Source organism: Ammodytes marinus, assembly GCF_949987685.1.
Source record: "Ammodytes marinus genome assembly, chromosome: 18".
Lineage (NCBI taxonomy): Eukaryota > Metazoa > Chordata > Actinopteri > Uranoscopiformes > Ammodytidae > Ammodytes > Ammodytes marinus.
In genome coordinates, this window is record NC_137222.1 from 6,369,642 (window position 1) to 6,396,671 (window position 27,030).

General features: G+C 40.0%; 1 protein-coding gene across 2 annotated transcripts in view; it reads left to right on the forward strand.

Annotated features, from left to right (window-relative positions):
* The window catches only part of lamc3 (laminin, gamma 3), a 113,198-nt gene that overhangs the window by 26,461 nt on the left and 59,707 nt on the right, over positions 1-27,030 (forward strand). For both annotated transcript variants that reach the window (XM_080046267.1, XM_080046268.1), the window contains exons 5-9: positions 15,733-15,921; positions 17,561-17,678; positions 23,309-23,407; positions 24,482-24,618; positions 25,588-25,707. In XM_080046267.1, the coding sequence (XP_079902393.1) occupies positions 15,733-15,921; positions 17,561-17,678; positions 23,309-23,407; positions 24,482-24,618; positions 25,588-25,707 (663 nt within the window). The remainder of the gene's footprint in view (positions 1-15,732; positions 15,922-17,560; positions 17,679-23,308; positions 23,408-24,481; positions 24,619-25,587; positions 25,708-27,030) is intronic.

Genomic DNA, 27,030 nt, shown 5'->3' on the forward strand with positions numbered 1-27,030 from the left:
TCGTGAAAAAAAAAGGTTCCAGTTGGACAATCAGTACGGCAATCAGGTGTGAATAGAAATTGAACTTGAGTGATTCTCATTAATACTGAATGGTATTCTACTTTGTTGAACCCAGCTTCACACTGCATTTGACTACAGTCCTCTGCCTCCACATCTCCGTTTTCACTTTTTTTGAGCAAAAACAAACAGCATTTGATGTGGAGTTCATTGTGAGGCTGCGTCACAGCACATGAGGATTAACTATTGAAGGTTGAATTCAAAAGTGTATATGTATTCGCTCCTCGGAGGATGTGTGTAGCCTACGTCAATGTAAATTAACGTCAGCTTTTTTGGGTGAATATTTGCGTTGTTTGTATGCACATGTGTTTGCAGGCTGCTCCCCTTGCCTTTTTCAGCTTCTGTATTTCTGAATTAGCACTGGTGTTATCAGGTCTGGCTCATCACACCGTGCACTTTTTACTGAATGCTGTCGAGGATAAATTGTAATTGACTGAGGGATAAAAAACCATAGAGCAGAGTGGCTCACAAATTGTGTTTGTTTTTATTCTGCCGAATTCTATTAAGCGGCAAGCTTGTTTTAATTACTCTTTCTCTTGGTTCCAAGCAGATGGCGTCTTAAATAGAGTACTGCACCCAACTTAATCAGCGCGGTATATTAATAAATAAAGCACACGCCATATAAAGGATGCAGAATGTGGAAGCATAATGATGAACGCTCAGTGTAATTGCATATCTCAGTCTGGCACAGAACTCATTTGTGTCTCAGTTTGCCCCACCGACATTGTATATTTCTGTGTCCCGCACTGGAACAGCCATAATAATTATATTCTATATTTGTTCGTCAGGGAATAAAAATGGATCTGCAGGTGATTGGGATCAGCAAATATTGCATGGAGGAAATGAAATACACTCAATATACAAAGACGTTAAATGTAAAAAAGTTAATTAAATTATTGTGACCAGTAGAGATTAAGTTGTGAGTATGTTTTAAAAACCACATAAGAATGTTATTGTTGTATTACCCAACAACAGTTTTGTCAGGATGGCCATCCCATCCCAAAGATGTCGATCAAAAAGTTTTGACTTATTTTTCTGTACAAGACAGTAACATGAATTTTGTTCAAACAATTATTAAACTAAAATCAATTCTCTTTTAAACAAAGTATCAACTAAACCTCCAAAGAAACAAGAATAGTGCTTATGAAATGATTTCGCATGGAACACAAAGTTTGACAAAAACTTGTTTGGTTGCAAAACAGTATGGAAGTTCCTATTGAACATTATCTCAATTTGTACTGGCAAGCCTTTCATATTGGGCCTCTACTTTTAAAATACTGTATTTTCCTGTCATAAAAACTGCACTTCAGTATTTTGTCCACGTTTGTTACTTCCTACCAAGAGGTGACAGTGCCAGACTGGCCCCGCCCTCTAGCTGCTAGTTATGGGAGATATATCTCCATAGAAACAAAATACAGTCTGAGCTGTTAAAGGTCTAAGGTTTGGTACTTTAGTGAGCTTGAGTGGGGCTGAGACTCTTAGTTATTGTATTTGCAGTGTGCAAATTCTTTAGCTGGATGTCATTTTAGACTACTGTGTGAAATAAGGTGGACGGGGTGAGGTACATTTTCAGAATATAGAGAGCAGGCCTAATCAAGTAGAGGGGACGTGATTTTTTTTTTGTATTTTAGAGGACCTGGCAGAAAAAGTAAAGTCATGTAAGGAATAATTTTTCAAGAGCATTTCTTTCATTTGCTGAATTTCAACACGTTTGATGTGTGTGTGCGGTTGTATACTGTTGATGATGTATTCCCTTATGTGTGCTGTTCACAAAGCCTGGTGTGTATCCACCGGCCACTGTGCCACCGAATAGCACCTGTTTACAGTGCACATGAATTGATGTGAAAAATCCATAAAAAGCCGCAACCAATAAACACAGTGGTACACGGGTCTCGCCTCCCACATACCATGTGTCTTTGGCTATCAAATGCTTAACCCAGTAGCTGAAGAAAAGCAAGCAATAAGAATAAAGTTGTCTTTATGAAAGCATATATGCTGGCCACATGTTAGCTGTGGCCACAGGGGGGCAATTTAAGCATTGTTTCATCTCTAAGATCAAAAGTTGCCAGAAGTAATTTTTTATGTGTCAACGTAATGGCACTTGGCCTCACATGTGTGAAATAGCTATTACATCAGCTTTGAAGGGTAATTGCAATAATGCAATTAGCTGATGGAAACTTTTGATTTAAGCTAAAAACATTATTTTGTTTGCGTTCATAGGGATTATATATCGTTGAGATAGATCTCTTCATCAACTTACAATCGGTTCTTTCGAAGTGCTTCCTGTTGGTTAACGTGAATTTTTGCTCAAGAGATGAAGATTGAGATAGGAGATTTATTACAGGGATTTTCGAAGGTGATGCTTACTCTCTCTCTCTCTCTCTCTCACTCTCTCTCTCTCTCTCTCTCTCTCTCTCTCTCTCTCTTTACCCATTCTGACTCATACTGAAATCCCATTGAGCCTCTCTCTCTCTCTCTCTCTCTCTCTGTGCGAGTTTCACATTGTGTCCTTGCAGCCTTTATGCTAATCTGACGCATTTGATTCAGACTTGTTATTATGTGCGACCTGAAGGTGAGCGGGGTGCTATTCAGACAAGGGAGCAACATGTCATAGTGCCATCAGATAGACATTAATGGATGTATGGCTGTGCGTAAGAGCGCTGATCCCCAAACAATTCCGCTTTTTTTTCATTTTTTCTTCCTTTCTCCCCATCTCGCAAAGCTGATGGCTGTACCTGCTGTATAGGAAACATTCACACAAGACTGTAGTGGGTTATGGTTGTTGTTTACTGAAAGTTTTTACCTTTGTCATCCATCTTAGAATATATGTACCCTGTAAATATCTGATTTGTTTCCCTACGATGGGTATCTAAAGCTTATTGGCATAATTTCATGTTGATTTAATCAATATCGCATGTAAATACATATCCAGTGAGTTATGAGGCCAGAGCAGAAGCCACATTCAAACTATATTTTGCTCAATAAAACATTTTAAACGTGAGTTGTTTGACTGATATTTATCGAGGAATGCAATATGAGTTGTGACAGTTGGAACGCAAATCCCTCCAAATCACATTTCAGCTTCAATAACTGACAACAAACGAACCGAACCCGACAGGGATATAGTTATGTGCACTCATGCAAATAAGAAGCAGCACCTAATTCACACTTTGCAACATCGACTCTAGTTATTGTGGGACAAACAAAAACAAATGTTGAATGGTTGTGGTAAGTCAAAACACGTGAAGTGCAATAATGTTGGTGCTTTACAATGAGTGCTATCACTGCTGATAGAAGCCCACACATTGGGCCAACAGGTCAAGTGTCTCTTTCTAGCAAAATCTTTAGCCACAGTTTAGTTTAGCATGAAGAACAAACTATAATAGACTCATGACCTTATAGGACTTATAAAATCATGAAAGCCGACAATAAGACAATAATTACAGACACAACCTCAACTGAAGTATCACAGTTAATTAAGCACTTCTTTCTGCCTTTTTAAGTCTTCTGCATGTAAATCATCTTTATCACGAACTCCTGGCACAGCATGCAGCGAAAAAAACCTTACTGCAAGGATTTGGAAACTTACTGCTCAAATATGTTGTTATCTATCTCTGCATTTTTTTAAATAATTAACTCGCGGCTCGGTATCACACGCAGACATCCTGGAAAATCCAATTACAGTACACCGTCTGTAAAGTTTGTGTTTATCTCAGTCGGTGCAGTATGTGCTGGGTTATTTGTACATTTATGGAAATGATGGGAATCAAGCATCCCATTTCTCAAAGGTTCTGCACGTACTAACTAGATAAAATAATGTAGTCTGTTTGGTGAATGGCAACCTGAATCCACCTCGGGTCTTGAAATAGCCTTGAACAAGCCAGCTTAACACGGTAAAGTGACCCTCACTGGTGACCCTTATACTAGAGTGTGTCACTATAATGTTTTGGTCAATCGGTCAAATTTGCATATTAGTCCTCCCACATACAACCTGCTTTAAAGATACAGTGTGGTTCCATCATTTTTCTTTCCCCATAAAAACTGACAGAAAGCTTTTCCGCATTTTTCTGCTATTAATATGTTAATATGTTATGTTGCATTCTTAGGCAGACTGTTTTTTTCTTGATAAGCATGTGCAGTTGGTTGATAACAAAACAAGATCTCCTTCTGTTTTACAGATTAAACAGAAATAAAATATCATAAGATAAAACAGCTGCATGCCAATTGTAGTTATTGTTCTTTAAAACGTGTTTTAGGCAAACTGCTTCGGATCCAGAACTTCTTTCAAAAAGCAAAAAGAAAAGTTGTGACAATCATTCATGATTATAACAGCTTTATTTTGCAATTGTTAGTGTTTGAACTGTAGTAGCAGGTGGTAAATGTATTCTTAAGGGAGGGGTTGGGGTCCTGTGATGTGTCAATGTTTTTTTTGAAAATGTAATTTCACAATCAGTCAATGTTTTTTCTTTCATCAAACCTTTTTACTGCACTGCTGTTGTTCAGCTTTGTGCTCTTGAAATAGCTGTGGAGAAATTTGCAAAGGGGTAGTGAAGGAGTGTGTGTGTGTGTGTGTGTGTGTGTGTGTGTGTGTGTGTGTGTGTGTGTGTGTGTGTGTGTGTGTGTGTGTGTGTGTGTGTGTGTGTGTGTGTGTGTGTGTGTGTGTGTGTGTGTGTGTGTGTGTGTGTGTGTGTGTGTGTGTGTGTGTGTGTGCGTGTGTGTGTGTGTGTGTGTGTGCGTCTGTGCGTGTTGGGGTTGCATGGGATGTCATTCTCATTAAGATTCCCCCTGTCTGGGAATGAAATCATTTCTACCCTGAGCAGTTTGTTTTCATTATTTCCATTGTTTGTGTTGTTTGATCCTGAGACCGCTCCGGCTGGTGGACTGTTTCGCTGACATGATTTGAGCTTGAAGTAAATTCATTGAGTCATAACAAAAATATATGATCTACACCTACACCCCAAACGTCTCTGCACAAGACAAGACATAATGTAAACTGTCACCTGTAACTCGTCAAAATCCTTCAACTGATTTTCTCCTGCTGAGTCCTTTCTGCCTCAGCTGTCAGTCACATGGCAGCGTCCTGCATGCCTCAGGAAATTAAGACTGGATATAAGAGTTTTATAAGAGGCACAATCATTGATCAATGTAATAAACTGCATTTCTAGACAAAGTTAGTTTGTGAAATTTGAATCTCAATCAGACATTCACCATAAACGTAGAATAATTTGATCTGACTCAAAGTCTTTTGACTTTAAATGATAAGTGTCCAACTAAGTATTTATTAAACGTATCTAATCAAGTGAGTTAAGAATTACTTTTATGTTAGCATACTCTATCCATACCATCCATTTTTATTTGGATTAGAATGTGCATAGCCTTTTGGTTCTACAATTGAATCAATGTTACATTATGGAGTCTTGCATATTTTCATCCTCGAGCAGCTAGGTGTTACATCCTTCTCATAGTGTTAACACTGCTTTGTCTCCTGACAACAGCACAATCAGTCCTGATTATGTAACATGTGCGTAAATGACCCTGATACTACATAAGAGCGAGAAAATGAAAGCAGCTCTACGTACACATGTAATGCCCGTCGGTACTGCTAAACAGGTGTTAACTGTTTGCTCAGATGCAGTGAACACAATGGTTATTGAACAAACTCAACAACCGAGAACACCTAATGCAATTGTGTGAATTGTAGTAGCAGGTGGTAAATGGAAGCTCCATGGGGGCTGCATATGCGAGTGGTTCAATGTTTGCGAACATGTCTTATTTTCAATTTGCGTTTTCAGTCCGAGGTATTTTAACAAAAAATCAAAACGTCATATTGAACTCTTTGAATTATTATTATTTTTGCTGCTTTGAATGTGTGTGTGTGTGTGTGTGTGTGTGTGTGTGTGTGTGTGTGTGTGTGTGTGCGTGTGTGCCCGTGTGTGTTTGAATAAAGTTTGCAATGAATAGGATGTCATTCTCATCAAGATTCTCCACCCTCTGAGACAAAACAATCTTTTTGCAGCTCGAGCAGCTCTTCATAATGTCTATTGTTTGTGTGATGTTTTGTTGTGGTTGGGCTCAGCCTGAGGCCGTTCCAGAAGGCGGACTCTTTAAATCCATTCTTTGCAACTGATTTAAGGTTGAAAGCTGCAGTTCCAGCTGAGAGACTGTGATCATTTGTCTGAATGTTAACAGTACGCTTGATAATGCTGTGAATGCATCAGATACTTATCATCTAAGCTACCCCTGCTGTGAAATAGGAAGGAGATTTAAGCCTGAAATCTGTTAAATCGCCAACCTTTTCCCCTTTTTTGTGTTTTCTTTGTGAACTCATATTAATTCATTTTTAGGAAAATAAAATACAAAGAAATTATCCACAACTTAGCTGAAATGGTTTTAAATAGATGGTTCCCCCATTCAGAAAAAGTCATGCAACAGGATAGAACACCTATCATGATAAGTTACTTATGGACATTTGTTCAGAATTCGGACTTACAGTAATTGGCTTTTTAACTTGTGAAATACCTGTGTTTTTTCCTGCTGCAGCAGCACAGAACTGTGGATATTATATTCGAAATACATTCATATTATTTAATTCTACATGTATACATTCTTGACACAGTTTTTATATATTATTATTAATTATTAAACCTACTACCTACCATGCGGATTTTCTATAATTCATCTTTGAGTCTGAAATTTAAACGATATATTTTGACGTGACTTTGACAAACCGCATCCGGTATAGTGCTTTACAGATCATCTGTGACCACACGTGTCAGATTCCCATGTGTCTCGAGGAGTGTGAAAAAGAAAAATTGGAGAGCTGCCGTTTCTGCCCGCTCAAAATGTAAATTGGCGCCTGTCAACTTACTCCCACTTCATTTGCTGCCGAGTCCTTTCCGCCTCAATTGTCACACGGTTACATCCACATGATCCACTTCAGTCCAGCGCTTTGTGTAGGTGAATCAAGGTCTGGGTATAAAAGGTGTTAAAGATAAAAATCTATATAAGTTAATGTCCCAATGTATGTATGTATTGCTATAGACTCTTTGAGTGGCGAAAGCAAGAATCCTAAAAAAATATAAGAATGTTTTTCCAGTCAAGGCATGACTCTGGTGTGGTAAATAATGTTGACAGACGATTGGGGTTATCTTGTTTTGCAAATGCTGCTCCTCTGCGAAACCTTTTATCAAAAATCTCATCTCGACCTTAGCACAGAGGGAGAATGCAAAATATAATGTACGGGTTATTGGCCTGATTTGCCTGTAACAGTGTACAGGAAAGGTCGCCTAAAACAAAATATGTATGCAGAATGATCCCTCACATGGAGTGGCTTTCTCATCTCTGCTGGTGTTCTAAAAAGTCTGACATCTCATTCGTCCAGCAAATTAGATGTAAAAATGAGAAATTACCGCGCCCGCAGGGATGTTGGGTTCCTCTCTGAAATGCATTTGTTTGCAACAGCGCTAAGGAATTATTCATATAAAAGGGCAAAAGACAATAAGACAATGGCGAAGGCGAATTGCATCACCTCTCATGCCAGTAAGGTGAAGTGGCAACCTCCCTTGGTCCTCCCAGAAACCCATGCTTTGCTGCTGAAACATGGCTAATGCACAGTGGGCTACATTTCATAACTCAATCAGGAAAACCTGTTATTTTTCTATATAACTGGCTTCATCGACCAACAACATAATAAAACATTTATAGGTTTGCTCTCAAAGTTCCTGCTAATGCATAACCAGGGTTTCATATATTTATAGATATTATTATTTAATCATTTTTCTCATTTACATATTCTTTTTCTTTTTTTATGTTGGCATTTTGTCATTTTAGTAGGTAGTTCTGGAAGTATTTTCAACACAGTAGGTGGTGAATGGATTTTTTTTTCTTTGACTCACTATCTTTGATCTAACATCTTGTACCACTCAGATTGATGCAGACCAGACTTAACCACTGCCATTGTGATTATCAAAAAGGACGGTCGACCTTGATATTACAACATTGCGTCGTCTCTATGACTTGATTGGAATGATTCAATAGTGCTTCTTTGCAAAAACTGTCCTTGGAAGCTCTCAGCGGGAGACTGAAGTGCTGCAGGAGCAGGGCCTTTTGAAGAGATAGGTTGGAGCCCTGGTTCTGTAGTCACTGAAGGCCCGGAGGCCATTCCCTTTATCCACACAGAGACAAGGCATGGAGCTTTTCTCTAGCCAAGACCTTCACTTACAATAAAGTTACACAGGACCTGTAGTGAAGGGTGATTCAGGTAGTTCATTGTGTGGGGGCCGCTCTTGGCTTTTGGATTCCTGACTTACAGAGCCAACTGCATTATGTGCATCATGACACGATGCAATCATGGACGTCGATTTGGCTAAACAAGTGGGGGGGACAAACAGGCATTCTGGAGTGCATTTTCAAAAGTGGGGGGGACAATGAGGAAACATCTTTTTTTCTCTTTAGTGCAGGTAATGAACGGTTCTGAAAGACGGCATACCCGCTCACTAATGAATACAATGTATACAAAACACTGATGTCTGACACATTTGATGAAAAAAGCATTTTCAAAAAGCAGCGGACATATGAGCCACTAGCTGCTCCCCGTAGCCCAACCAAACATGACGTAAACAAAAGGAGCTTGGGAAGGTAGTTCCGACTGAGCACATCGAGCCGAAGCACGGCTGGACTGTCGCACAACAATATTACTCCGCCTCGGTCTCCATGGCAACCTAGCTAGTAGCATAGCCATGATCAGCTTCAATTACTTCTTGATAAACAACCAGTGACGTGCGGTGAGGTCAGTGAGTGGGTAGGCACTGAGTTCTGAAAGCCAGATTTCTCTAAACCTATATATTGTTAAATCAAAAACAATAAACAACAAACAGGCACGCACGACCGATTTCAAATAAATTCCTCCCTTTCTTTCTTTCTTTCTCTCTCTCACTCACTCACTCACTCACTCACTCACTCACTCACTCACACACACACACACACAGACGGGACGTATATGAAATGTCACGACGGTGACTTCAGGTTTGCCCGTAGCCTACTGTAGTTTGGTCTAAATGATTAAACATCGCATCCATCGACTTAACGGACCCGTCCCTCACACCGAGGGCCGAAAAAACGTAAGGCAACAAGTCAAACCTTTGCCGATTCAAACTACCGGTACTACTTCTATTCAACTTAAAAATAAAAGACAGCATTCATCATTATGTAGGACTACAGCATAACTGATGGCAACTCCACTCCATAAACGTTATCTTAATAGATAAAGTACCAGTAGCATATGCCCCATGGACCTGTCCAGCATCAGAATGTAACCATTTATCCACATTGCAGATCTTAGGTTTGTCCGTCAGTAACAATGAAAACACAACTGCTCAATTGAATATAAAATGCAGAATGGATTGCACTCGGTATCAATTCATCCAACTTTATATTAAATAAACCCCAAAGAAGTTTCTGACTCACCAATCTGACTCCCTGGCTGTAGAAATAAGCAAGACGATAGTAATCCAGTGACAGTCTGACTGACAGCACAGCTAGCTAGCATCCTTCCGTTCATGTAGGCTACCTGTCCGTTTGAAATGCTCGAACATTGTTTGTCCCTGTTGCTGCTGTACACCGTCCAAGGCTGGCGCAGGCCTTTCTCTTGCTATTCATTCTGTTCCTTTTTAAATTATAATCCAATTTGTTAAAATTCCTCCAGTCTGAAATATCTGCGGGCACGGCAGCTGCAATGTTGACTTAAAAATCCGCGGGGGTAATGCGACGTGAATGAGCATAGCCAACGTAATGACGTTGGCCTAAGCTGCGTAAATGTCTAGTAATATCTCGATTTTAATTGGTCCATGAATGATATGTAATGTAAAGGCTTATGTGGCATACCATTTACGTAAAAAAGGCACAAAGAATTATGCTTATTTGCGTACATGTTAAATAATACAGAATCAAGTGCGCATGCGCACTTGATTGCGATTTGATTTTTTCCCCCTTGCCATCCACAATGAATAGGCGCAAAGGCACTGATTCTTTGCCGTACACAATGAATGGGAAACAGCAAAGGCACAATATTTTTTTGGCATAACTTACTAACTGCCACGTTTCGAATCAAAACGTCTACACTTTTTTAAAGTAATCGCGGATTACATGTAAAGATCGAAATAATTAACAGTAACAGTAATAATACAAATATAAGTTTATTAAATAAAAAAAATATTTTATTTTATTTTATTTTTATTTTTTTGCACACGGCGACCCTGACCGCACGTCACTGTAAACAACATCGTCAGTATCCATGTGCCGCGACACAAGCTGCTGTTAGTGTCCGCTACATTAACAGTCATTAGTGGGCATAGAGGATGGTAATCCCTACAGTTTACACTTCACAACGGGACACTTAAAGTCACTCGCCATTGTCTCTCTGCTGCTGATTGAAATGCATCAGTCTTCTCTGGTGTGCAAACTAGCGGAGACTTCGGAGCATGTTTTCTCTGGTGTGCAAACTAGTGTGTGTGTGTGTGTGTGTGTGTGTGAGAGAGAGAGAGAGAGAGAGAGAGAGAGAGAGAGAGAGAGAGAGAGAGACCTTGACGCTGTGTTTTAATACGGCTGGACGCACTCCATGTCCGGCTTAAAAAGTGGGGGGGACAAAATGAGTCTTGACGAAAAGTGGGGGGTACATGTACCCCCCATACCCCCCGTAATCGACGTCTATGGATGCAATGCATTGTAAAAGACTGCTGTCACATGTTCTTATACCACTAACACCAACAATAACCGTAGCTGACGCTTTTATCCAACGTGACTTCCAACAAATTCACCACATTCTATTTGACTTTAAAGAAGCAGCCATTGCTGTAATATCAACTAATTATATGTTTTTTCTCTTCACAAATTTCGCACTTTGATTTCAAATATTGACTGCGTAGGAGTTTGTCAATATGCCATTGCACTCATTGGAAGAACGTTATTATACTTGTGAACTCTGTATAGAAGCAGTGCTGTTGAAATGAATTGCTTTGGAATAAAATTTGATGCATTTTTTATATATTTGCTCTTTTAGTAAGATGTGTTATGTGGTTCACTGCAGCCTCATGTGCAGATATCCAAACCCAGGTATTGGAATTGGTTGGAGACTGAAAAAAGTGGAATGGTGCATCAAAACAAACCAAACACATTATGAGGGGGAACATATGGCTGCTGGCTGCATTATGTCCTGTGGCAAGAATGTTTCATGATGAGTAAGGACAACCTTTTTATATCACATGAAAGTCATAGGGAGCAGGCCGGGGTTGATGGAGGGCATACACGATGCTAAAAGTGGATATTGTACTACAGGAAGGGACATTGTTGGAGAAGCAAATGAAATACTTTGTCCGGGGACATTTTGCTATGAATATTTTGTCACTTGACAAATATGTTCATTAAAAATGTGTCATTGTTATGTTAATAAAAAATATTGGAAGTCAGATGGCATAACTTTTCTTGACAAAGTCAATATTGACTCTCGCAAATTTGTAGTAAATAAACATATTTTCACGGAGACAGGGCTGTTGAAGTAGTGAGTATTTTCCTAAGTGTTTCTATAATAATATGTTCATCCAAATATGTATATGTGAGGCATAGTGTTTGAGGAGGTGGTTCCATCAATCACACTATTGTGTTCCTACTGAGTGTGGGGCTAAGTCTGCCTTCTAACTTTGCATGGAGCCTCAACAGTGGCAGTGTTTGCAAAGGCTGTTTGGTCACTGGGACAGGATTGAGAAAAAGCATGTTGATTTGGGTGGGCAAAATTGAATGTGGTCAAGATGGCCTAACAACAGGCTATAGAACACTTCAATTGATTTTCCAAGGTCTCAGTTTACCTTTGCTGCGCCATGTGTGTGCACTGCTTGTAGTAATCAACATCCCACATACTACACCTTTTAAACTGTTACACGCATTGTTCCCTCCTTTACTTAGATGGAAAACATGGTGCAGCATTCAAGAGGTTCTACAAAGCCAATATGGCATCAACTTCAAAGGCTGTTAATGTACATCACAAATGTAACACAGTATATGAAAAGTCATATAAAACACTATTGTGAAATATTTTAAATAATTATATTCACATGCCTATTTTTCAGTGCAGGTAAATAAAACAAATATTTAAAAAGACAAAGAAAGACACAAAAAATCCATTACAAAAGCTGGTACTGATACAGAAGCAGCCCATACTGACAACATTAGTAAATATACTTTTGAACTCACTGAGAGAGGGATGGGGAGCCAGATGTTCATGCTGCCCCCTGAAGCTCAATCTAGGATGGAGCGCCATAATTAAGCAAACTCATTTTCATCGCTTCATTTCACACATGAAGTAACTTGTGACACGACATACGGGTAGTCTTCACGATTGTAAACTTTTTTATCGTGATAATAAACTTTATTTTATACGGTAACAAAGTAAGAGCGTGCTACAGATGGTTAAATCAAGATAGAAACATCCCAGACCTACAATGAGTAGAAAATAATAATACAAAAATAAAATGGAATAAAATACACAAAAATAATAAAGATTAAAAAGAAATCAACAACAACACTGAAAATACTTTTTTAAAGTTTTTTTTATTGGCCTGTGAGTATTAAACATCAAACATTCTACTGACAACAGCAGTGCATGGGTTACATCACATTGTATGACAACATAAATGTGTACCACTCCAGGAAATAAGGCAGGAGGCCCAGGCTTGTTGTTGACAGTGCTGCCACACGGCTATCAGTTCTAGCCGGACCAGCAATGGTGCCCCCCCATTCCTCCAGCCCCGAGCTCCCAGCCCTATATAGCTGGCGTGATAAAGATAGAGTGGATGGGAGTTGACAAGTGGAGCCGGGCTGGTCATATGTGTGCTCTAGTTGCCCACCAGTGCCCGTCAGAAACTGAGTCACGCTGCGGCGGCTTCTCTGTGCGCCGTGTCAGTTTTTGTCACATTTCTCTTGGCCCCCGTGAGCAGAGGGATTGCAGATGTGATAACAAGGGGCTCCGCATTTGTCAAAAGATTCATGTCGTGTTCAAAAGGCCATTCCCTAGCAGCGCAAAAATGGAGGCTGCCGGCTGCTTGGGTTTATTTTGGTTCCATCCATCAGGGGCTATATGATTTTGGGACAGATACTTTAAAGCTGCAGCCGATCAATATTTTTCTCATATTAACGATGGGTCAAGTTCCCATGTGTGAGAAAGAGAGGGGAGAGGCTGGTACTGAAGAAAACTAAAGAGAATATTCACCCGATTCTGAGTGTTCCCATCAGCTGTGTACAGAGCTTTTAACCAGCTAGTCGCAAACTGTGTCTGTTGTTTTGTGATGGGCAGTGAATGTGAATGCTTACAGTAGCATGTTACAGTATGTTCAGCAAAGAAACATGAGATAACGGTAGGAAATTATATAATTATCACTACTTGTATCTTTCATATCCTTTATTTATACTCGAAAGATCAGTTAAGGGGTGACCCTCATTTACAATGACGTCGAGTCACTATACTATCTATATATACTGTATACTGTATACTGTATATTGCTTATCCAAGTAATATGCTTCTAATGATAGAATATGTTGGAAATGTAATATTTACACTTATTACATTTTGCATTGCGTTTTGAGGGGAACCTCCTGTATCTACGTCCTTTCTTCTCACTAGCCAGTGGTAAACCTACATAAATCATATGGGTTTGGGGAATTTGGAAAGAGAGTGAGAAACCCCAGTCTTCAAGTTCCAAGTGAGGACTTCTGAAGTGGTGCAACAGTGGTGTGTACAGTCACCAGAGCTAAGCTGTTCGTGTTTTTAAAAACACTGTTACTCAAAAGTGTGGGCTGGTTGCTTCTTAAACCACAATGTCTAATTTTTTCTATTCCCACATGTGTTAAATACAGAAGAATAGATTGGGGTTATTTAAGGGCTCCTGATCAAGCTGTGCAGAACAAATTACTTTTGCTATTAAAGGTGCACCATGTAACTTTGGTGTGACAGACAAGTGAATATTTTCTAAGGTATATTCTCATAATTGAATAAACAAAAATCAACTCAAAAGGAAAATTGGATCCATGGAACACTGTTTGTAGTGAGAAAGCAACCTGAAAAGTTACTGTTTCACTGTTGGTGTTTACAGCGGCAGGTACAATTATCCAATACTAAAAATTACATGCATAGTTAATATGTTGTTGGGATGTTTTTTTTTCAATCCCGGTAAAGGGTTTTTACTGGGAGTTTTTTTCTCAGCCGAGCTAAGGGCAGGGTGTCATACTGTATGGAATGCAAAGCCCACTGAGGCAAATGTCTATTTGTGATATTGGGCTATACAAATAAAACTGATTTGATTTGATTTGATGTTGTGTAGAATTACTTGCAGGCTCTGCAAATATCCCTCAAAACTTCTTCTATATGTGACGAATACAATGTAGTTTTTTCGGCAACTTGTGGAACACTGCAGCACCACAGTGCAATGGGTTTATCAGAGATATTTCTGTGAAAATTACTTATTTTTTTTAAGTCTGAAAACCGACTCCGATGAGAGCCGTGAGAGTGGAAAAGGGAACATTCAAGTTGTGGCCTTGAAATCAAAACATTGAGCTGAGAGATGCTTAACCAAGTGTAACCATTCAGCAACTAAAGACCCAAATATGTCCCTCAGAAGTTTGTAAAGACCAAATCTAAGAACAGGAGTTACTATTGGACTTTTATCAGGTGGTCAGAAACAAAATCTCAAAAAAGACGCTATAAATTGTCTAATAAAATAAGCCCAGGCAGCCAAAAATAAAATAAAAAAAGTATTAATGCAGGTTTATAAAGCATTGATGACCAGGTTTGTTGCTCGTCAAAACCAAAATATTGTTCACAAAAGAAACGAGAGGAGCCTCATTATAATTGATGTGTGCTTTTCTCACTTCCCTCTGTCTACCCTCCTTCGCTCGCAATTATTGCACAAAGGTAACATTAGTTTGAGCTCCAGGAAACACAGAACTCCTTATTAAATCCCCTTTATGTTTTTCCCCACTAGTCCCAACAGTTTGCATAGTGCATTAGGTTTTCAAGCAACTGGTGGTGAGGGTTTTGTTTTGTTTTTGTCTCGGTATCTTTGAAGTAAGGTTGTAACACAGCTGGGACTCCTTGTTAAAGAAGGAATGATCGTATACGGTTATTTGCCGGCGCAACAGCAGAGAGAGCTCGATTCATAATAAAACGGGCAATTTCACCTAAATCCCCCCTCAGGGTAAACTGAGTTGAACTAAGGAGGGGATTTGATGTGAGGGGGGTATGAGAGAGAGCTCCCGATTGCTGTGTTATCAGTTGAGTAATTTGCTCTTGTATAAACATGAATTACCGTTATCTAAGTGCCCCCTGACAGCCGATTGGCTCCTCATTAGGCCTGTGTGAAATGAGATTAGCAACGAGCCTCTAAATTATGATCCAATCCCAGAACACATAATCTCTCGCACATATCCCCCACCATACACATTCTCTCTCTCTCTCTCTCTCTCTCTCTCCCTCTCTCTCTCTCTCTGTCTCTCTCTCTCTCGCCTCTCTGCGCCTCTCTGTCTATTTTTGCTTCCTCTTTTCCCCATGGCAACTCATTCTTGTATTGTCTGTTCTCATTTGACCCCTTGCCCTCTCTCTCTCTCTCTCCATCCCTTGCTTTTTTCTTCCAGAGTGTAACTGCAGTGGGAGGTCAGAGGAGTGTGTGTTTGATGTGGAGCAGTACCGGAGCACGGGCAGTGGGGGGCGCTGCCTGAACTGTAGAGACAGTACAGACGGGCCTCATTGTGAACGCTGCAGGGAGAACCACTACAGGAGGACTGCTGAGGAGCCCTGCTGGCCCTGCAACTGCAATATAAATGGTAAACCTGCAGATACAATGAATACATGCCAATATCATTGATCCCTTCTTTTTTTTTCTCTGACATGAGAAAAATGTAATTGGGGTTACAATGAGACACTGCTTGTGAATAGGGTCAAATGTATAATTTATGGATATCATCATAAAACGTTGCCGTTGATTGCAAACATAACATTAAATAATTATTGTTTTGTGTGACATACAAAACGTTTGAAAAATATGCACATTTGGCAATTTATAATCCATACATTTGCATACAAAAAGGTGTGTCGCTGTAAGTGCTTTGTAAGTTTACATTTGTGGTACAGAGTATTGGACATTTTTTTTAGATAATGGCTGTTAAAGATGGTTTTATAGAAGAAATACACAGACGCAAATAGACGAGGTTTAGTCAAATAAACACCTATGTATAGGAATAATTGTTGCCTTAATCATTGATAACATTACATGAAAATGTGCTCGTATCGATTGACTACTTAAACCTTGCCAACTTTCACATCTTGTCAGATCTATCCTCGCCTCAACTTCACAAACGACCACTCAAGAAAATCCATGACTTGACTCAGCCCTGCCGTATAGTAAATTGGTCTGGTAGACTCCACTGAACATTATCAGTGAAGCAGCTCGGTGGTCATTAGTCTAACTTTAGTTGGACGGACGTTAAATGTTTAGGCTCTTAATTACACCATTGTCAGGGTAAAGATCGAGACAACTGGATAGGGGAAATAAAAGACATCCAAATAGATCCACTATCTCTCTTCTGTTTTTGTTTCTCTGTGTTTTCCTGAAAAGTGTGAGGTGATTGCACTGAGCTCTCGGAGTCCATTATATCGATAAAAGGTTATATCAGGCTTCCTTTTCTCTCATGTCCACAAAGCCCCCGCTGCTCGCCTTCTCTCTCCATTAACTAAAGCTACAGTGTGTCAGCAACAGAGCGGTTGTGAGGTTATATTCTGCTCTCCTCCCAAGCTCATCCCTTGGGGTTTATGAACACAAAATGCAATATGGCCATATTGTTAGACCCATCCTTTGAATGTTTTTTACTGATGTATCGATCTTTTTCCATGTCATTTACCAGTGGCCTCTATGGATTCTGAAGTTTTTTCTCTCCCTATCTTCACAATGTAATAACTGGTTTGATAATGTGACAAAATGCTGAGCCAAAAACACAATAACTGTTTGAACATAATGTAACAACTTATCACATGACTCCAAAGTCCCCTGCTCTCCAGATACATTCAAAGTAATGGTGAAAAAGCATTCCATTGTTTTTTGAAGGCGATTGATATGGCAGGTAGTCATCGATCAGAACAATATCCGTAGGTCCATATCAACGGTGAATTATCCTAAAGAGCTGGCACTATCGAGAAATAACGGACCGTAGAATGCCGTGATTGACCAATGAGAACACATAAATGCTGTGTAATACAATGTTATAAGTTGTTACAGCATGGGCACAAAGTTATAAGATCATCGGCTCAGCGTTTACTTTCGTTGTTTCATTCGGTGCTCTTCCATGCCCTCCTCTTCTGTGTGTGTGTGTGTGTGTGTGTGTGTGTGTGTGTGTGTGTGTGTGTGTGTGTGTGTGTGTGTGTGTGTACCCTTCACATCCTGCCTGATCCCTCTGCTGTCCCCCCCAGGTTCCTCCAGTCTGCAGTGTGATGCAGAGGGGAGGTGTGTGTGTCGCGGAGGCGTGACGGGGGAGAAGTGTGACAGATGTCAGGCTGGCTTTCACTCACTAGGGCCCGGAGGCTGCAGGTGAGCAGCTCCTAAACACATAGAGACACACACACACACACACACACACACACACACACACACACACACACACATATCGAGACTAGGGCTGCAACTAATGACTATTTTGAAACGGTTAGTCGACTAATTCAATTCGAATCAAATCACTTTATTCGTCGCCGAGGGGCAATTTAAAGGGGGCACATGACAGTAGCTTAAAAAAGGAGACACAATCAAAGCCATAAGCAGCGCACACACTGCATAGTCAGATTATGAATCGCAAATTATTTAGCTATGATTATTATTTAAATGTAGCTTGAAGCTTGTGTTACGCTCATGTGCTCACTGGGACTAAAGAGAGACAATAAAGATGAATATGTAATTAAAAAATATGTATTTTAATAACCTTTGTCTCTTAATAAGATAAATAACAATTCCAATATCAAGTTTTTCTCTATTAAAACCAAGGAAAGGTGAAGTGCTGATATGAGAAATAAATAGCCCTAAAAGGTTAAAACAATGTATTTGCCACACATCAGCTGTCAGTGTAAGAGGGAGCTCCCATGCCAAGCAAGGCTAGTTCACAACTCATTTAGTAGTTGATGATTAATCAATTAGTCGTTGCACACTTAGTTGAGACACAGGAAGAGAGAAGGGGTTAAAAAGACGCATACAAGGTAGTATAGAGACACTAGACTTCATAAATCTTCCCCGCTTTGCAGTTACACCATCCGACTTTCCCCCGCGAGCGTGTATTTATCAAACTACAAAGCAGCAGTAAACAAGAGGATTCTCATTTCTCTATGTGACACCACTGTGAATAAGTGACCTTCTTATCAGCCTGAACCAGGATGTGCTAAATACAATATGAAACTGCCTACAAGCATTCTAACAAGAAAGCAAAGCCGTAGCGCGGGTATTTTCAGCACGGAAACATGAATTTGGGGAAATGATCAACACTCAGTTTCATCAAGATAACAATAAATGTTTCAATCAAACTCAGAGCAGGGTATTTTAGGGCTAAATTCATTTCTTAAACTCCTTTGTGCCCCTGTCGTCTTTAAATACATATATTTGCTCAATTATTGATTCAATATTGTCATCTCCTTGTTAAAAATTAATATTCATTTCATCCATTTTATCTGACAAGACAATAGGGCTATGTTGATGTTTATGACCATCTGATCGATATGGTTCCATACTGCCTATTGCTGTCTAACTACACAGTCAAGGCTGCTGCTCTAATCAATAGGTTTCTATTTAACATGGGATCAATGGCCATGTGTAATGTGAGAGGGAAATAAGCTATTGGAGCTATGGAAGCACATCAATTAAAAACAAAGGGACCAGGCAATATTCCATTCCGGAATCCAATGTTCGAAATGCCAAAGGAAAACAAATTAAAATGTTCCATTTTGAAAAAAAAGGAAAAAGATTTCAAAAAGTATAAAATCTCTGTATTATTATCTGTATTATTATTTTTGTTTTGACAACATGCAACATCTGGCCTCGAAGCTAAAATAATGAGCAAAAAATTAAAAATAAAGTTAAACCTGTGAATGATCGGGTAAATCCGAACATTGCTTTGCTCTATGGAGTCTGGACAGTTGATGTTTGAGCTGAAATAACTACAACTCCAGCACACTATCCCCATGAATGTCCTCCTGCTGCCCATGGTCAGAGCGTTGGTTGGTTCATCCTGCCATCTCTGCCAGGGGCCTGTTTCAGGTAGCTGGTTTTACATACTCTGGGTTTAACCCTGCGCTCTGAGTTGGTCAACTCAGAGCGCAGGGTTGATAAGCAACTCTGGGTTTTCGGTTTCAGAACAGTGGATCAGCGTTGGGTTTATCAACTCTGAGCGTGTTCACTCTGGGTGGAGCGTGTGCATAAAAGCCATCGTCAATGGATCGCTGATAACATGATTCACCATGGAAACAGAAGAAACAAATGATTGATCCTCCCACTTCTCCACTTCTCAAAAAAGAAAAAAAGAAATCTCCGCTCCTCCCACTAGAGTTAGAAATATTAACGAATGAGCTTATGGTAGCCTATGGAGAAGAATTAACGGGATATTGTCTCATAACTCTGATCTAATCTCCTCGGCAATTCAGAAAAAAAAAACAGAGCAAAAATGTTTTGTCAAGAGAATCATTTCGCTTCCGTATGAGAAGCCATAGTCTATTTTAAAAAGTTACGCATATCAGCTGTAAAGTAATAAAGCTGGCGCGGCACAGCATTGCTGCTGACAGTGTTTTATATTTGCTGTATAATATGTTGGCAAGCTATAGCCTACTGTGCAGTATAGTAAACAGACTGTCGCTTCTTTTAAATGGGGAGTGAAAGACATTAACGTCAAGACACATTAGGTGACAGTTTCCATTGAAGAGCCTGATTGATTTATTACCAGATCCATTTTCCTCAAGTGATCACAGTTTACATTATTATATAATTTTTATATTCATACTAGGCTATTTAACGAGGCTCGTCTGTGACTTTAGGATCGCAGAAGTGAACTGTAGCGATCGCGTGCAGCCGCAGCGTTACATGAATCCACCTGACATAAATCTGTTCAGTGACACAGACGTTAAAAAGCATACAATACAAATAGCCTAGGTTTATTCATCTGAATGTAGAGCATGTCACGATGTGTAAGGTGGCCGCCTATGTGAACGGACCGAGGGCTGAGAACAAGGCTACTGATCAGATAAATGATTGGTCAAACGTAAAATCATCAGGAAATGATAAAAACATCCCGATGGAGATTTCTATGGAGTGATTTTGCTTCAAACTGTACAGGGACGCGTGTGACAGTGACACTCTTTCTTCAGTCGGAGCTGCAGCGTAAAGTGAAAACAAACTCGGGTAGGTCTAACCACCTCCCGAGCAGGTTAGACCCACGGCGTATGTTGCCGCAGTAACTGACTCTCGGTTGCACTGAACCTGCTACCTGAAACGGAAAACCCAGAGTTTCCACCAACTCAGAGCGAACAAACTCTGGGTTGCCTCAAAACCAGCTACCTGAAACAGGCCCCAGGAGACAAGTAAAAAGCTGCTGTTTGAAGATCCCTCAGAACCAAGCCACAGTGACCATGTAGTCTTCTCCATGTTGTAACCATGGTGACTGGATCCAGCCACGCTGCCTTCAGAAAACTTAAAGAGCCAGCCCTGACAGCTGAATGCCTAATGCCTTCTATCTAGTTAGGAAAGGCTAGTATAGATTTGGTTTGGCATAACATGATCCCATGTTAATCTGGTTCCTTTGATCCAAACATCCATAATTCCCTTTTAGTGACACCAACCATATATTAGTGGCTTGTTCATTAAGTGTTTCTATTCATTTACCGAGATATTATGTGGTGTTTTGTTGCAGAGACAAACCAAATAACTGATTGGAAAAAGATCCCACAATTGTCTTATTGATGGCTGATTATTATTGTTCTCTCTTAATTAAAGTGGTGACCTGAATAAGTGCAAAATGAACATCTATTGAAATGGTTTTCTTTACTTAGCTCTGATTTTGATGATATGAATTTAAGAACTGCATTCGTCCCTAAATTATGAGGTGATTTACCTCTGAGGGTTTGTACTCCCGCAGACTCAGTTTTTTTTCCTGTGTCTTTTGTTGCAGCTGGAAACTGCACTGACCTGCAGCATACATTTTAAATGATGAAAAAGCACCTTCCAACTTTCTCTGCCCCAAGAGCTGCACTGCTATGCGTGCATATGAGCCAACATGTGCAATCTGTACGGCGGTGCACACATGTGCATGCGCGCGTGTGAGAAAGTATGTTTTAGTATTTATATTCATAAGAAGCCTATCCTAGCTCTGCCTGACCCCCTCTGGCTGCAGAGGGAATGCTAAGTTGTGATGGTGCACCGCATATCAATGACTAGCATTTGGTTAATGGTCCTTTGGTAGTTTCTAACACCTCACTGTGGATACTTTGACAACAGAGGGTGAAATATTCAACAGAAAATTTGAAATTCAGTTTGATCTTTTGATAAACAATTTTAATATGTATTTCATGTCACTTTAAAGGTGCTCTGAGGAACTTTCAGTTTGTATTAATTCCTCCACCCGCTTTGGACAAAAGTAGTGTTTTTTACAACGCCAGCTGTTGTTCCTGAGTGAGCATACCCATAACAAATGCTCAAGAAAAAAATATATAAAAATAGCATTCCTTGCACTGATGGTCTCGTTTGCATGCTATTGCTTGTATTTTTTGATCATCAGGAGGAAAATGAGACTGTTTCAGAATTATTTAAAAGTTCCTCGTAGCACCTTTAAAGCTTCTACAATGGCTTAAATGACTAGGTCGCTCATAGTGAAGAACTCAGATAATGGTTAGACAACACAGATGTTTCTGGATCTATTCTTTAGGTTGAGTCTCACGGCTCTATTCTGCATTGTTATCTGCTGCAAAAGGTTTCTATTTACAACAACAAGCTATGTTTCTTACAAACCAAAGACCAAAATAATGGAGTAGATATTGGACTTACATTAGCCTGGTATTATATATAATATTGCTCCATATCTGGTGTTGGGCATATTAACTTAAGAGGAGATAATACATCAGTGTTGTGTTAACAGCTTGTTTCCATGGCTCAGTAATGGACAAAAACATCAGTTAATGCAGGCTTAAAAGGGAGGCTCAAGATGAAGGAGGCTTTATTGAAAATCATTACTGATTAAGATCTTATTTATGTCCCTTGAAACTCATTTCCTTTATTGAACACAACACATTTTGGAAATAACACATGTATAAATCAAAAGACCTTTAGTTCACCAAGGATTATTCTTCTCACGGCCAAAATTCTACCGTCACACACACATGCATGCCAAACACACACAGACACACACACACACGCACGCACACACACACACACACACACACACACACACACACACACACACACACACACACACACACACTGCTTTCTCTCCTTCATGCATCAAAATCAGGTTGTTGAGTCGAGGTGTGAATTATCCAGATCACTGGAGCGGAAACAAGTAGAGACGGCTTGCCTTGGGATAATTTAATTATTTGGTAATAGCACCTCATTAAAAAATATATATTGTGCTACAGTTCCAAACAAAAAGTCATCAATCAATGACGGTGACCAAACACATTTTTACATAACCCGAGTAGTGACTGCTGACCCAAACAACTCACTTACCTTCACTGAGGTTGTTTACATTTCCGTGATAGAGTTTTCTTCTTAATCGAGCAAATTAGCGTTGATGGCCTGTTTTTTGAATGAGCGTAGTGATGACAAATACGCACGCAAGGTCAACTCTCTATTTGGGGTCACTCAAGTTCAAGCCCCAAGACAAAGTAGCCATGTTTTGAAGTGTTCTTAGGCAAGACCCCCCCCCCCACACACACACACACACACACTGTTACCAGGGTTACTGTCATGTAGCAGACCATGTGAGCTTGAAAGGGGGCTAGCGAATAAAGAGATCAGTGAAGTTATTGCACAAAATTGCCGTTCTTCTAACATATGTTCTCCCTCACACACACACACACACACACACACACACACACACACACACACACACACACACACACACACACGCACATACTCTCACACATACTTGTTACTGTAAGTTATAAATCTTGTATCTTCACATTGCTTGTGGTCTGCAGGCCATGTGAGTGTGACCCCAGTGGGAGCGTGGGTGACTGTTCCCCTCTGGATGGACGTTGTCGCTGTAAACCAAACGTGGAGGGACAGAGCTGTGACAGGTGTGTGTGTGTGTGTGTGTGTGTGTGTGTGATATGAGATTGCGGTCACTGTATTGTATGCGTGCACGTGTCCCCTTCTGGTTACCAAGGCAACTGTTAACCTCTTTCACAATAGCACAAATGAAGCTCTTATCAATTGTTCACCCGTTGATGTGCAGTATATGCTTTTTTTAGATAATGCCTGCTCTTTTAAGTCTACGTTTGAAGGATGAAAGGCATACACTATCAAATACTTTCTAACCACTTATAAAACGCTTTTCATACCTAGAAAAGGTATAGCAAAAAGTGCTTTACATAATAGAATCGCCTCGAACGATAAGATATATAAATATATTACATTAAATATAAAGCCTGTTATTAAATATAAACAATGATACGACGCCTCACCGTGAGTCATAGTCCAGACTTTAGGAAGTATTCTAAATCACTAGACACATGTGCATATCCTAAAAAGGGCAGCAGAATACCAAATAGAAAAATATTTAAGAATAATCTTTGGGACTATCCATCATTTTTGACTGCTTGGACAGTGAACAGGACTCTTACAGCATGTCAGTAACCCAGTCTCCACTGTCTATTCATATCTTGTTCCTCTGAGAAACAGGATCAAACTGATAACCTCACGTGACATTAGTGTTACACAAAGCCCCAGGTCTCCGTCTATTGAATAATTCTCTTCTCCGCTGTTTGTTGACTTTATTTTTGTTCTGATTACACGGCTGGTTGAGCAGGCCCCTCTCCTGTGTAATGCGACTAGTGTAGTGGCAGTTTTTTTCTTCTTCTTTTTAGCCGTGCTCCTGTCCCACCCATATGCCAGCCATTGTCTGTAGTTCAGCGCCATTGACTCCCTGCATCACAACACTGTCTCCAGTGCCCCACACACACACACCCCCAACTGCTGCACTGTGAACGACTTTAAAGAGATTAGAAAGAATAACACTAGAACAAGGTTGTGCTAAATAGCTGCAATGAGGCGTACGTGCAGCATGTGCATAGTAATAACTTATGGTGTGTGTGTGTGTGTGTGTGTGTGTGTGTGTGTGTGTGTGTGTGTGTGTGTGTGTGCATATACAGATGTAGACCAGGTTTTTTCAACCTACGAGAAGCGAACCCAGCAGGCTGCCAACCGTGTTTCTGCTTCGGACACTCTCTGGCCTGCTCCTCGTCCAATCACCATGCAGCTGTCAACATCACGTCTGACTTCACTGAAGGTATATTGTCTAAGGTTAGCCTTTAATGAGGTTCCCTTATTACTGTGGGATTACCCATCTAAAATTAACAAGACCAACAATGCCACTGTTTACTTTTTTCTCTCTGTATTTACCACTGTCCTGGTTTTCCTTAACGACCAGGTATTTTTATCGTGCGGTTATTTATCCACAAGCGTGCGCCTAACGGTCTTATGTGTGTTTCTATGTGGCTTTTTTACGCATTAGCTTAATTGGATATGTTGTTGTTTGATTCTATTTTTACGGAGCCCTTTTCAACATGTGGCCCCGGCACAGCAGCGGAAAACATTTCCTTCTAACATGGCTCCGGCTCCTTTTTACAGTTACGGTGGCCCTGAGAGCTCAACTCAATGCCACTAAGTAAAAGACAAATTGACAAAGCAAAAGCAAATTGGGAAATCAGTTTCACCAAAGTGACAATATTTTCAGCTTTTACACAAAAAAAATCTGCAAAGAAATAAAACACCTTTTCGGCACAGTGAAACAAACTGCAAACTCACAAAATACAACAAATGTATTTCAGTTTTAACAGTTTATTTGCATGGTTCAGATTTGACAGCAGATTTAATCAATCAAAATGATTTGCTGAACACCTGGTGAATAGCATGTGTTGTGTGTATCTCATTTTACCTTTATTTATACTCGAGAGATCAATTAAGGGGTCTAGAAACTTTGTTTTTTAACTTACTTCCATATTAGTCTAGGCGACTCGCAAGGTTTCTGAAGTTGCCTGTGTTCTCCTGATTTGTGTTTATTGCATGTGCAATGTGTTATCTCAAGTTTCATTGTGTTGAGTTATCCAGGCAACATACAGTATCGATGTTGTTTTCTCTGTTGATCACACAGACATTTAAAATCCTTTGTAAAACACTAGTCTTTATTACCATGTGTGTCTTGCCTCTCTCTGATTCAGTTGAGAAGTGCTTTTTGACTCGTGTTTTACCTCATTAGATCAGGATGGCTGGCTGGGAGAGTTCTTGGGAGGGCAGGAGTACCCCCTGCTGTGGAAGGAAGGTGAAGTTTACCTGCTGCCTCTCACTGAGGAAGACATCGGCTTCTACAAGGCCCCCGGTGAGTAAGAGAGCAACATAATAGAGATTAGAGTTCATCCATGAGGACAGATGATTACTTCAGGTTGGGTCAAATAGGGGGTGAGTTGGGGTTAGTGTCTCTAGGAACTGGGGGGTGTCCCAGTCTATCAATTTACATAGTCGAATCTGATTGGTCGAATCTTACCTATAGTAGACGTATAGTCTTTTTTTTCTGCTCATTGATCTATATTCTCATAAGGGACATAGACTTCCATTTTTTCCACACCATCCAAAAAGGCGGAAACAGCCAATAACAGTTTTGTCTTCTTGACTTGGCAACGGAATTTATTTCACACCATTCACACACACTAAGGAGATTAATTAAAAGCACATGATTTATTTTCTAATTTTTATTAACATTAGGCTATTAAGGCTGATATTTACCAACATTTGTATTATACAGTAATGTATCATGATTGGGAGAAACACAATTGAATGTGAAATCAGACTTTCAAAACCCCCATGTAGCCAGAATACAATCATCCTTGTTTCATGATCATATTTTGCAACTGTGAGATTGGCAGTCAAATTGGGCTCCTTCAAGTAGGCCCCCCCTACTATGGACTTGTTATTCTGTCCATTATATTACTAGATAAGAAATCCCAGTTGTTGCTCTTCTGGCAAATATGTAAACAATATCAGACTTAGCAGAGAACCTTTTAATATCCATAGCTTGTTCCTGTTGTTCCTTTGCGAGATTAATCAGGATCTTTTGGCAGTCGTGTCATGCGGCGGTTATTCCGACACCATTTTCCCTCCTGGTCCGTTATAGCAGAGCCATTAGAAGATAAGGGAATAAGCTGGCCCGGCTACAGGACTTTAGGCCCATTCTCTATCAGACGGCCCTACCGGCAGTCCAAACGCCTGATGGAATTGGTCTTGGCCAATGCTGGAGAAGCAACAAAGTGAAAATTGGCTTGGGTTCCTCCTTGTGTCTCCACACTGAGTCAGTGCAGTCAGTTTGCAGCCCGGAAGCAAAAACAGGAGCAATCCCATTAACTGCATCCTGGAGGTTTTTTCAATGCCCCCAAATGGTGCAAAATCACAGAAAACCATTCAGTTTTTTTTTTTAGAAAAGATGAAATGCTTTACAAGCCGGATGTGACAAAGCCATGCTGCACGGTCAGGCCACTCAAATGTCATTACGAATGCATTTATAAGTCATGGATGTGCAAGTTTTTGACAGTGGGGTGTGTCAGTCCATAATGAATTTGCTCACATGTTTTTTTTCCATTTATATATACGTGTGTGTGTGTGTGTGTGTGTGTGTGTGTGTGTGTGTGTGTGTGTTAATTATAAATGT